Below are 11,753 nucleotides of genomic sequence, written 5' to 3' on the forward strand. Positions count from 1 at the left end.
CTTATGAAGACCAGCTAAGAGTAAAGTGTGTATTTTTAAATTGACTCATGTTACATACCAACAGTATATGTTAGGCACATGTGTCCAATTGTCATGCTCGGGCATGGGAAGAACTCTACAAAGGAAGGAAGCCCAGATTCAAACATTCAAATACCAATTGCTGAACTGTGAGGCGAATGTGCCAAACAGTCGTTACACCCGTCATCCCTCAAATATTCACATTAATAATACAAGATAGTAAAATAAGCTGTGAAGAAGAAGAGACGGTTAAATATGTGGTCAGTCCACTTTCTTATTTTTTAATTGCTGACAAATATGAAATTATGAACACAGAAAACATGCCACCTCCTCTCCATGACACAAAGCACTGCAATAGATGAGGGTTGTTTGAACTGAAGAAGATTATGTCAAAATGTGAATACTGCGATGAAGAATTTTTAATGAATCTGGCGATATATTGTGCCATGTGTGTAGCAACTTCTTTAGCTACCGTTAGACAAAAGCAACTTTTCAAAAAGTATTGAAATTCTTGAAATAGGATGAATTCAAATGTTTTAGGGTTTTCCCGAAATATCACCTCAAACCTAATAAGCCTATCTTTTGTGAGAAGTTTGTATATCGTACGTACGTTTATATACAGCAGGGGTGTCCAAGGTCGGTCCTCAAGGGCCGCTGTCTTTTTGTTTTCCAGCTCTCCCAGGATGTTCTAGTGCTGCATCAGAGCTGACTGATGAACTGATCATCTGAAACAGGTGTGATGCAGCCGGGAGAGCTGGAAAACAGGCACGACAGTGGCCCTCCAGGCCCAGATCGGGACATGCCTGATATACAGTATAATTTACATGTTCATACATCTTCAAGGATTTTCCAAATTGCTCTTGAAGATCATGAAACAACAAACGTGAAACACAGTATTAAACAACAAATATGAAATCCATAATTGACCATCCCACCCTAAATGCACCATTGCTATTGCTTTAGTTAACTTGAACTGAAATGTACCCAGACGTGCTCGCATTTAAATGGACTAGCCATTCATTTCCCTTTTTAATGCAGTTATATCCTGTTGTGGATGTAGTTTTTGATGGACACCCAGCCTCTGTCTTTCAGAGCTGCTGGCTCTGCGTGGAGACAGGACTCCCAGCTCGTTTTACCTGAAACTTTATGGCTTGTTATGAAATCAAACATATGTCGCTCAACAGCCTTCACTTCATCATCTGTCCACGTGCGTCTCTTATTCCCACCTGTAAAAGAAGGCATTATTTATTAAAAATGGAAAAATAAAATAATCAAAATAAGATATTCCAGGAAATAATGAGAATTTTGAAAATTTGAGAATTTTGAGAATTTATCTCTCATTCCATTCATGGTCTCCAGAGGGTTCAGTCAGGTCACTTGGTGTCTGGAACATAACATTACGGTGTCAAAATATTCAGCATTCTTCATTCTGACCAGTTAAGAAATGAATAAACATTAATTATCATTGAACATTGCTCACGGGAGAGTTTGGGATGAATATACCACACTATAGAAAGTTAACACTGTTCAGTTCTGTGGAACAGCAATATGAGGACATTCGAACACAGGCTCTCCAGAGTTAGGTTAAGACAAAAGTCATGTCACCTAAAACACACTCAGGTTTTTCAGGTCTAAAGAAATATGAGGACATGACGACTGAAATCATGGAGAGTCCATGTTTCTGATTTATAACTTCTCCTGTGTTTGTCAAAGAAAGCTGAAAACTCAAACCTAGTATATCATGATAAGAAGTAGTAACCTGTTGTAAGAATGAAGTGGATCTCTCACTCCATTCATGGTCTCCAGAGGGTTCAGTCAGGTCACTTGGTGTCTGCAACATAACATTACGGTGTCAAAATATTCAGCATTCTTCATTCTGACCAGTTAAGAAATGAATAAACATTAATTATCATTGAACATTGCTCACGGGAGAGTTTGGGATGAATATACCACACTATAGAAAGTTAACACTGTTCAGTTCTGTGGAACAGCAATATGGGGACATTCGAACACAGGCTCTCCAGAGTTAGGTTAAGGCAAAAGTCATGTCACCTGAAACACACTCAGGTTTTTCAGGTCTAAAGAAATATGAGGACATGACGACTGAAATCATGGAGAGTCCATGTTTCTGATTTATAACTTCTCCTGTGTTTGTCAAAGAACATTGAAAATTCAAACCTAGTATATCATGATAAGAAGTAGTAACCTGTTGTAAGGATGAAGTGGATCTCTCACTCCATTCTTGGTTTCCAGAGGGTTCAGTCAGGTACCTGTCACTTGATGTCTGCAACATAACAACATTACGGTGTCAAAAGTTTCAGCATTCTTCATTCTGACCAGTTAAGAAATGAATAAACATTATTTCTCATTGAACATTGCTCACAGGAGAGTTTCGGAGTAATGTACCACACTATAGAAAGTTAACACTGTTCTGCTCTGTGGAACAGAAATATGGGGACATTCGAACACAGGCTCTCCAGAGTTAGGTTAAGACAAAAGTCATGTCACCTGAAACACACTCAGGTTTTTCAGGTCTAAAGAAATATGAGGACATGACGACTGAAATCATGGAGAGTCTATGTTTGTGATTTATAACTTCTCCTGTGTTTGTCAAAGAAAGCTGAAAACTCAAACCTAGTATATCATGATAAGAAGTAGTAACCTGTTGTAAGGATGAAGTGGATCTCTCACTCCATTCTTGGTCTCCAGAGGGTTCAGTCAGGTACCTTTCACTTGGTGTCTGCAACATAACAACATTACGGTGTCAAAATATTCAGCATTCTTCATTCTGACCAGTTAAGAAATGAAAAAAACATTATTTCTCATTGAACATTGCTCACAGGAGAATTTGGGAATAATGTACCACACTATAGAAAGTTAACACTGTTCAGCTCTGAGTAACAGCAATATGGGGACATTCGAACACAGGCTCTCCAGAGTTAAGTTAAGACAAAAGTCATGTCACCTGAAACACACTCAGGTTTTTCAGGTCTAAAGAAATATGAGGACATGACGACTGAAATCATGGAGAGTCCATGTTTCTGATTTATAACTTCTCCTGTGTTTGTCAAAGAAAGCTGAAAACTCAAACCTAGTATATCATGATAAGAAGTAGTAACCTGTTGTAAGGATGAAGTGGATCTCTCACTCCATTCTTGGTTTCCAGAGGGTTCAGTCAGGTACCTGTCACTTGATGTCTGCAACATAACAACATTAGGGTGTCAAAAGTTTCAGCATTCTTCATTCTGACCAGTTAAGAAATGAATAAACATTATTTCTCATTGAACATTGCTCACAGGAGAGTTTGGGAGTAATGTACCACACTATAGAAAGTTAACACTGTTCTGCTCTGTGGAACAGCAATATGGGGACATTCGAACACAGGCTCTCCAGAGTTAGGTTAAGACAAAAGTCATGTCACCTGAAACACACTCAGGTTTTTCAGGTCTAAAGAAATATGAGGACATGACGACTGAAATCATGGAGAGTCCATGTTTCTGATTTATAACTTCTCCTGTGTTTGTCAAAGAAAGCTGAAAACTCAAACCTAGTATATCATAAGAAGTAGTAACCTGTTGTAAGAATGAAGTGGATCTCTCACTCCATTCATGGTCTCCAGAGGGTTCAGTCAGGTCACTTGGTGTCTGCAACATAACATTACGTTGTCAAAATATTCAGCATTCTTCATTCTGACCAGTTAAGAAATGAATAAACATTAATTATCATTGAACATTGCTCACGGGAGAGTTTGGGAGTAATGTACCACACTATAGAAAGTTAACACTGTTCAGCTCTGAGTAACAGCAATATGGAGACATTCGAACACAGGCTCTCCAGAGTTAAGTTAAGACAAAAGTCATGTCACCTGAAACACACTCAGGTTTTTCAGGTCTAAAGAAATATGAGGACATGACGACTGAAATCATGGAGAGTCCATGTTTCTGATTTATAACTTCTCCTTGGTTTGTCAAAGAAAGCTGAAAACTCAAACCTAGTATATCATGATAAGAAGTAGTAACCTGTTGTAAGGATGAAGTGGATCTCTCACTCCATTCTTGGTTTCCAGAGGGTTCAGTCAGGTACCTGTCACTTGATGTCTGCAACATAACAACATTAGGGTGTCAAAAGTTTCAGCATTCTTCATTCTGACCAGTTAAGAAATGAATAAACATTATTTCTCATTGAACATTGCTCACAGGAGAGTTTGGGAGTAATGTACCACACTATAGAAAGTTAACACTGTTCTGCTCTGTGGAACAGCAATATGGGGACATTCGAACACAGGCTCTCCAGAGTTAGGTTAAGACAAAAGTCATGTCACCTGAAACACACTCAGGTTTTTCAGGTCTAAAGAAATATGAGGACATGACGACTGAAATCATGGAGAGTCCATGTTTCTGATTTATAACTTCTCCTGTGTTTGTCAAAGAAAGCTGAAAACTCAAACCTAGTATATCATAAGAAGTAGTAACCTGTTGTAAGAATGAAGTGGATCTCTCACTCCATTCATGGTCTCCAGAGGGTTCAGTCAGGTCACTTGGTGTCTGCAACATAACATTACGGTGTCAAAATATTCAGCATTCTTCATTCTGACCAGTTAAGAAATGAATAAACATTAATTATCATTGAACATTGCTCACGGGAGAGTTTGGGATGAATATACCACACTATAGAAAGTTAACACTGTTCAGCTCTGAGTAACAGCAATATGGGGACATTCGAACACAGGCTCTCCAGAGTTAAGTTAAGACAAAAGTCATGTCACCTGAAACACACTCAGGTTTTTCAGGTCTAAAGAAATATGAGGACATGACGACTGAAATCATGGAGAGTCCATGTTTCTGATTTATAACTTCTCCTTGGTTTGTCAAAGAAAGCTGAAAACTCAAACCTAGTATATCATGATAAGAAGTAGTAACCTGTTGTAAGGATGAAGTGGATCTCTCACTCCATTCTTGGTTTCCAGAGGGTTCAGTCAGGTACCTGTCACTTGATGTCTGCAACATAACAACATTAGGGTGTCAAAAGTTTCAGCATTCTTCATTCTGACCAGTTAAGAAATGAATAAACATTATTTCTCATTGAACATTGCTCACAGGAGAGTTTGGGAGTAATGTACCACACTATAGAAAGTTAACACTGTTCTGCTCTGTGGAACAGCAATATGGGGACATTCGAACACAGGCTCTCCAGAGTTAGGTTAAGACAAAAGTCATGTCACCTGAAACACACTCAGGTTTTTCAGGTCTAAAGAAATATGAGGACATGACGACTGAAATCATGGAGAGTCCATGTTTCTGATTTATAACTTCTCCTGTGTTTGTCAAAGAAAGCTGAAAACTCAAACCTAGCATATCATAAGAAGTAGTAACCTGTTGTAAGAATGAAGTGGATCTCTCACTCCATTCATGGTCTCCAGAGGGTTCAGTCACGTCACTTGGTGTCTGCAACATAACATTACGTTGTCAAAATATTCAGCATTCTTCATTCTGACCAGTTAAGAAATGAATAAACATTAATTATCATTGAACATTGCTCACGGGAGAGTTTGGGAGTAATGTACCACACTATAGAAAGTTAACACTGTTCAGCTCTGAGTAACAGCAATATGGGGACATTCGAACACAGGCTCTCCAGAGTTAAGTTAAGACAAAAGTCATGTCACCTGAAACACACTCAGGTTTTTCAGGTCTAAAGAAATATGAGGACATGACGACTGAAATCATGGAGAGTCCATGTTTCTGATTTATAACTTCTCCTTGGTTTGTCAAAGAAAGCTGAAAACTCAAACCTAGTATATCATGATAAGAAGTAGTAACCTGTTGTAAGGATGAAGTGGATCTCTCACTCCATTCTTGGTTTCCAGAGGGTTCAGTCAGGTACCTGTCACTTGATGTCTGCAACATAACAACATTAGGGTGTCAAAAGTTTCAGCATTCTTCATTCTGACCAGTTAAGAAATGAATAAACATTATTTCTCATTGAACATTGCTCACAGGAGAGTTTGGGAGTAATGTACCACACTATAGAAAGTTAACACTGTTCTGCTCTGTGGAACAGCAATATGGGGACATTCGAACACAGGCTCTCCAGAGTTAGGTTAAGACAAAAGTCATGTCACCTGAAACACACTCAGGTTTTTCAGGTCTAAAGAAATATGAGGACATGACGACTGAAATCATGGAGAGTCCATGTTTCTGATTTATAACTTCTCCTGTGTTTGTCAAAGAAAGCTGAAAACTCAAACCTAGTATATCATAAGAAGTAGTAACCTGTTGTAAGAATGAAGTGGATCTCTCACTCCATTCATGGTCTCCAGAGGGTTCAGTCAGGTCACTTGGTGTCTGCAACATAACATTACGGTGTCAAAATATTCAGCATTCTTCATTCTGACCAGTTAAGAAATGAATAAACATTAATTATCATTGAACATTGCTCACGGGAGAGTTTGGGATGAATATACCACACTATAGAAAGTTAACACTGTTCAGTTCTGTGGAACAGCAATATGGGGACATTCGAACACAGGCTCTCCAGAGTTAGGTTAAGGCAAAAGTCATGTCACCTGAAACACACTCAGGTTTTTCAGGTCTAAAGAAATATGAGGACATGACGACTGAAATCATGGACAGTCCATGTTTCTGATTTATAACTTCTCCTGTGTTTGTCAAAGAACATTGAAAATTCAAACCTAGTATATCATGATAAGAAGTAGTAACCTGTTGTAAGGATGAAGTGGATCTCTCACTCCATTCTTGGTTTCCAGAGGGTTCAGTCAGGTACCTGTCACTTGATGTCTGCAACATAACAACATTACAGTGTCAAAAGTTTCAGCATTCTTCATTCAGACCAGTTAAGAAATGAATAAACATTATTTCTCATTGAACATTGCTCACAGGAGAGTTTGGGAGTAATGTACCACACTATAGAAAGTTAACACTGTTCTGCTCTGTGGAACAGCAATATGGGGACATTCGAACACAGGCTCTCCAGAGTTAGGTTAAGACAAAAGTCATGTCACCTGAAACACACTCAGGTGTTTCAGGTCTAAAGAAATATGAGGACATGACGACTGAAATCACGGAGAGTCCATGTTTCTGATTTATAACTTCTCCTGTGTTTGTCAAAGAAAGCTGAAAACTCAAACCTAGTATATCATGATAAGAAGTAGTAACCTGTTGTAAGAATGAAGTGGATCTCTCACTCCATTCATGGTCTCCAGAGGGTTCAGTCAGGTCACTTGGTGTCTGCAACATAACATTACGGTGTCAAAATATTCAGCATTCTTCATTCTGACCAGTTAAGAAATGAATAAACATTAATTATCATTGAACATTGCTCACGGGAGAGTTTGGGATGAATATACCACACTATAGAAAGTTAACACTGTTCAGTTCTGTGGAACAGCAATATGGGGACATTCGAACACAGGCTCTCCAGAGTTAGGTTAAGGCAAAAGTCATGTCACCTGAAACACACTCAGGTTTTTCAGGTCTAAAGAAATATGAGGACATGACGACTGCAATCATGGAGAGTCCATGTTTCTGATTTATAACTTCTCCTGTGTTTGTCAAAGAACATTGAAAATTCAAACCTAGTATATCATGATAAGAAGTAGTAACCTGTTGTAAGGATGAAGTGGATCTCTCACTCCATTCATGGTCTCCAGAGGGTTCAGTCAGGTCACTTGGTGTCTGCAACATAACATTACGGTGTCAAAATATTCAGCATTCTTCATTCTGACCAGTTAAGAAATGAATAAACATTATTTCTCATTGAACATTGCTCACAGGAGAATTTGGGAATAATGTACCACAATATAGAAAGTTAACACTGTTCAGCTCTGAGTAACAGCAATATGGGGACATTCGAACACAGGCTCTCCAGAGTTAAGACAAAAGTCATGTCACCTGAAACACACTCAGGTTTTTCAGGTCTAAAGAAATATGAGGACATGACGACTGAAATCATGGAGAGTCCATGTTTCTGATTTATAACTTCTCCTTGGTTTGTCAAAGAAAGCTGAAAACTCAAACCTAGTATATCATGATAAGAAGTAGTAACCTGTTGTAAGAATGAAGTGGCTCTCTCACTCCATTCATGGTCTCCAGAGGGTTCAGTCAGGTCACATGGTGTCTGCAACATAACATTACGGTGTCAAAATATTCAGCATTCTTCATTCTGACCAGTTAAGAAATGAATAAACATTATTTCTCATTGAACATTGCTCACAGGAGAATTTGGGAATAATGTACCACAATATAGAAAGTTAACACTGTTCAGCTATGAGTAACAGCAATATGGGGACATTCGAACACAGGCTCTCCAGAGTTAAGACAAAAGTCATGTCACCTGAAACACACTCAGGTTTTTCAGGTCTAAAGAAATATGAGGACATGACGACTGAAATCATGGAGAGTCTATGTTTGTGATTTATAACTTCTCCTGTGTTTGTCAAAGAAAGCTGAAAACTCAAACCTAGTATATCATGATAAGAAGTAGTAACCTGTTGTAAGGATGAAGTGGATCTCTCACTCCATTCTTGGTCTCCAGAGGGTTCAATCAGGTACCTTTCACTTGGTGTCTGCAACATAAATAAGATATTCCTAGTTCTACATGGCAATACAATATTCTCAATAATTGAATGATAATGGCTGCTAAACATTTTCTTCAAAAGTACTTCAATTATTTTTGCTCCAATATGATCAATGGCATAAAAAAAAACATGCTGTTTATTGTGACATTTTTGGGGTAAATACAATGTACGAATAAAATCTGTCACTGTGACAGGCTTTGGTTGCAGCTCTTGTCATGTGCTTGCGGTAGCCATAAGAATTAGATAGCAGGAAGATTGATAGCATACCTTTATAATCATTGATCCACAAGGCTTGTTGACTCCAGATAAAAGGAGCAGCCTCAGATTCAGGGCTCAGTCTGGTTCTTCTTTGTGAGATTATCACCACCAGTAAACATCTACAATGGAAAGTGAGAAGAAGTCAGCCAGACAAGCAAGCACAATATTATGGCAGCACTTATTTTGGCTCAGAAAGTACTGAGCCAAAGGAATATTATTTTCTTCCTCAAAAATACAAAAATTCAATTCATCAAACATTTGCTGGTCAGACTAATAGATTCGGGCAAACCATTTGTCAGGCAGATAACAATGTAAAATTAAAATAGAGTAACACAATATTGTCTTGACCAAATGTACCAACAAAGCTGAATTCTGCTATAATTTCATTGCAAACGTTTGTTTGTTTTTTCATTGAAACGGTGTACAATTGAATCAGCACAAGAATAAACAGTGTAAATACACCGGGCTTAGCGTAAATGCTAGAAGTGCCTGGCCCACTTTCATTAGGCTACCTGTACTAACTAATTTAAATTAACTGCAATCGAATAAAACAAATACTGCACTGAAATAAACATATGGCACCAAAACCAAGTTCCACAGACTGTGTTGTTAAATATTTAGAAAAGTTTTCCAGAACCTTGCCTGCAGGACATGTCCACATTACTTTTACTGGAAGCTTATTAGCATGCTAACGATCGAGCTAGCTAGCTAGCTAGCTGTCTTATTGAATGATATTACCTTTGGTGGGCACTGTTAAACACGGTTATATTAAACAACTTCTATGTTACGGTAAGATAAACGAAAAGGAATTGCTTACCCGATGGTCATCCATGCGTGGTCGTGTTTGAGAGTAGGATTGTCTGGCTGCTTCACATGTTGGATTTTGTGTCACTGCTAATTGATGTGACTTATCAGGACGAGGGCGGGGAAAATGTGTGAGTCAGTCCGAAAAAGATGACATTTGAGGTCCTGCACAATGACGTCACTGAAAGTGTGTTAAAAGTGTGTTAAGTACCGAAGTTGGCCACTAGTTTTCCAAATGAAAAGTGAGTCGAAAGTTAAACACACTTAAACACACAATTTCTGAAAATTGTGCTCTTTCAGGACATCACTTATTTTTGGTGTGGGAGTATCCTCGTGAGCTCTAGAGTAGTGTAGACTGCGTGGAAATATGAGGACGCGAAAAATGTCCTCATTTTTCCACAGGTCCTCATTGTGAAGGTGTGTTATCATAAAATTGTCCTGAGATGTCATGAATACAAACGCACGCACACACACACACACACACACACACACACACACACACACACACACACACACACACATACATATATATAAAAAAAATAGCAGGCAATAAGGAAGCAGGTCATTTTTGTGCCCTCTGTGACATGCGGTCATCTGACAGATAGCCGATTTAACACAGAGGAAAAATGCATTTATCAATCAATACAACGCGCTAGCTTTCATTATACACTCCTTGTAGGTCAAATAGTTGTGCACTGACCTGTCAAATTGAGCCATGGGGCTGCGTACGTCTACACATTTGCAATGAAATGTTTGGGATATTTTTTTTTTCGTTTGTGTGTGCGCGCTTTTGTGTGTGTGTGTGTGTGTGTGTGAGAGTAACTAAGTGCACCTGGCATGAATGCAGAACAACAGCGAAACGCAGGAACAAAGACAGTTTGAACACGAGTCGCAGCGTTACGTCGCGAAGGCTTCATTCGTAACTAATTGTCACCATTTGGTTGTCATAACATATGCAGCCTCTCCAAATCTTGGGAGTCTTTATCTTTGTATGCAACGCCAAGGTTTGGATGCTGAGAATGTGCGCTGTTGAGAATTTAAACGATTCTATTTATTCCAACACTTGAACGTTTTCAGTTGAAGTGAATATCAAAATTCTATTCAACTCGCTCCATTCATCCAATCGACTGAAACTATACGCAGCCAAGCACAGAGCCGCCATCGTCGGAATGTACATGTACATGTAAATGTAATGACAATGGATGTAACAAATAATGCCGTCTAATTGACATCTTGAAACGCTACACATACGGCAAACGAGAAGTGCTCAATAACACCGATTTAGACAGATTTGTAAACAGTCATTGAGAGAAATGGGCCTTTTGTGTGCGTATGTAGAAAAAGCTCCTCGTTCAATTCAGCTCATGAAGAAAATGGGAGCAATAATCAGTATTGCGTTGATATTTTCATGAACTACAGTATAAATAAATAGATAACTTATCTCATGGAAACACAGCTTACATGTTTTATTTTTCTCTTCATATGATTTATTCCCTACGGAACCGTCTGCGTTGTTGTAAAAATGGTCCTTTAATCTTGGAAAATAATCTTCTCATTCTACTAGGACTTTTTCCTGCCCCCCCAAAAAAACAAAATTAACATTAGATGTTAAATTGATGGCGGGGTGGCATATGGTGAGGGAAAAAAATTGTTCTTTCTTAGGGTCACGCAGTGACAATGAGATGGTCGTGGTAGATAAGTTTTGCAATGTTGCAGTGCTGTACTTATTCCAAGTTCAGCAAAATCATCATGAGCCCAAGCAGACATGGGTGCTGCCATCTTATTATTTATCCACTCCCGCTGACTGCCAATCAAAAATCGAGCAGTGCTGCAAAAGAAAGTGAGAGTTTGTTGTCTCAATTAAAGAGACAATAGAATACAATTAATAATAATCCCTCCTGAAGACACCGTTATACCACCAAAAAAACTTTTCGGACTTTGTGGAGGAACTTTGTAGGCAATGTTTTTTTCCCCCCTTGATCCCATCCACCACCTCTCAAATTCGAAGTTTCTCAGAAACTGTTTAGTACTAATCGCCCGCTGATTGTATACGCCCCACTGTTTACTGATTCACTCT

General features: G+C 38.6%; 1 protein-coding gene and 1 long non-coding RNA gene across 5 annotated transcripts; one reads left to right on the forward strand and one right to left on the reverse strand.

The window, feature by feature from the left end:
• Window positions 1–571: 571 nt before the first annotated feature.
• On the reverse strand, window positions 572–10,086 carry LOC127611820 (polysialoglycoprotein-like). 4 transcript variants are annotated; one of them, XM_052082598.1, is made up of 5 exons: window positions 8,882–10,086; window positions 8,525–8,602; window positions 2,681–2,758; window positions 2,225–2,302; window positions 572–1,402 (listed from the first exon to the last, which is right to left on the reverse strand). In XM_052082598.1, exons 1-5 carry the CDS (start codon window positions 8,891–8,893, stop codon window positions 1,349–1,351), a joined length of 300 nt encoding a protein of 99 aa, XP_051938558.1. In that variant the 5' UTR covers window positions 8,894–10,086; the 3' UTR covers window positions 572–1,348. The 4 variants fall into 4 exon arrangements, 3 of the variants coding, with proteins under 3 accessions (XP_051938558.1, XP_051938560.1, XP_051938559.1); XR_007965464.1 differs by lacking the exons at window positions 8,525–8,602; window positions 8,882–10,086 and adding an exon at window positions 3,138–3,219; XM_052082600.1 differs by lacking the exons at window positions 8,525–8,602; window positions 8,882–10,086 and adding an exon at window positions 4,938–5,039.
• On the forward strand, window positions 1,783–7,196 carry LOC127611832 (uncharacterized). Its single transcript, XR_007965479.1, has 3 exons — window positions 1,783–2,048; window positions 2,505–2,550; window positions 7,064–7,196. It is a non-coding gene; the product is annotated as an uncharacterized LOC127611832 (long non-coding RNA).
• Window positions 10,087–11,753: the final 1,667 nt, after the last annotated feature.

The sequence above is a fragment of the Hippocampus zosterae genome, chromosome 12 (genome assembly GCF_025434085.1).
Source record: "Hippocampus zosterae strain Florida chromosome 12, ASM2543408v3, whole genome shotgun sequence".
NCBI classification, from domain to species: Eukaryota; Metazoa; Chordata; class Actinopteri; order Syngnathiformes; family Syngnathidae; genus Hippocampus; species Hippocampus zosterae.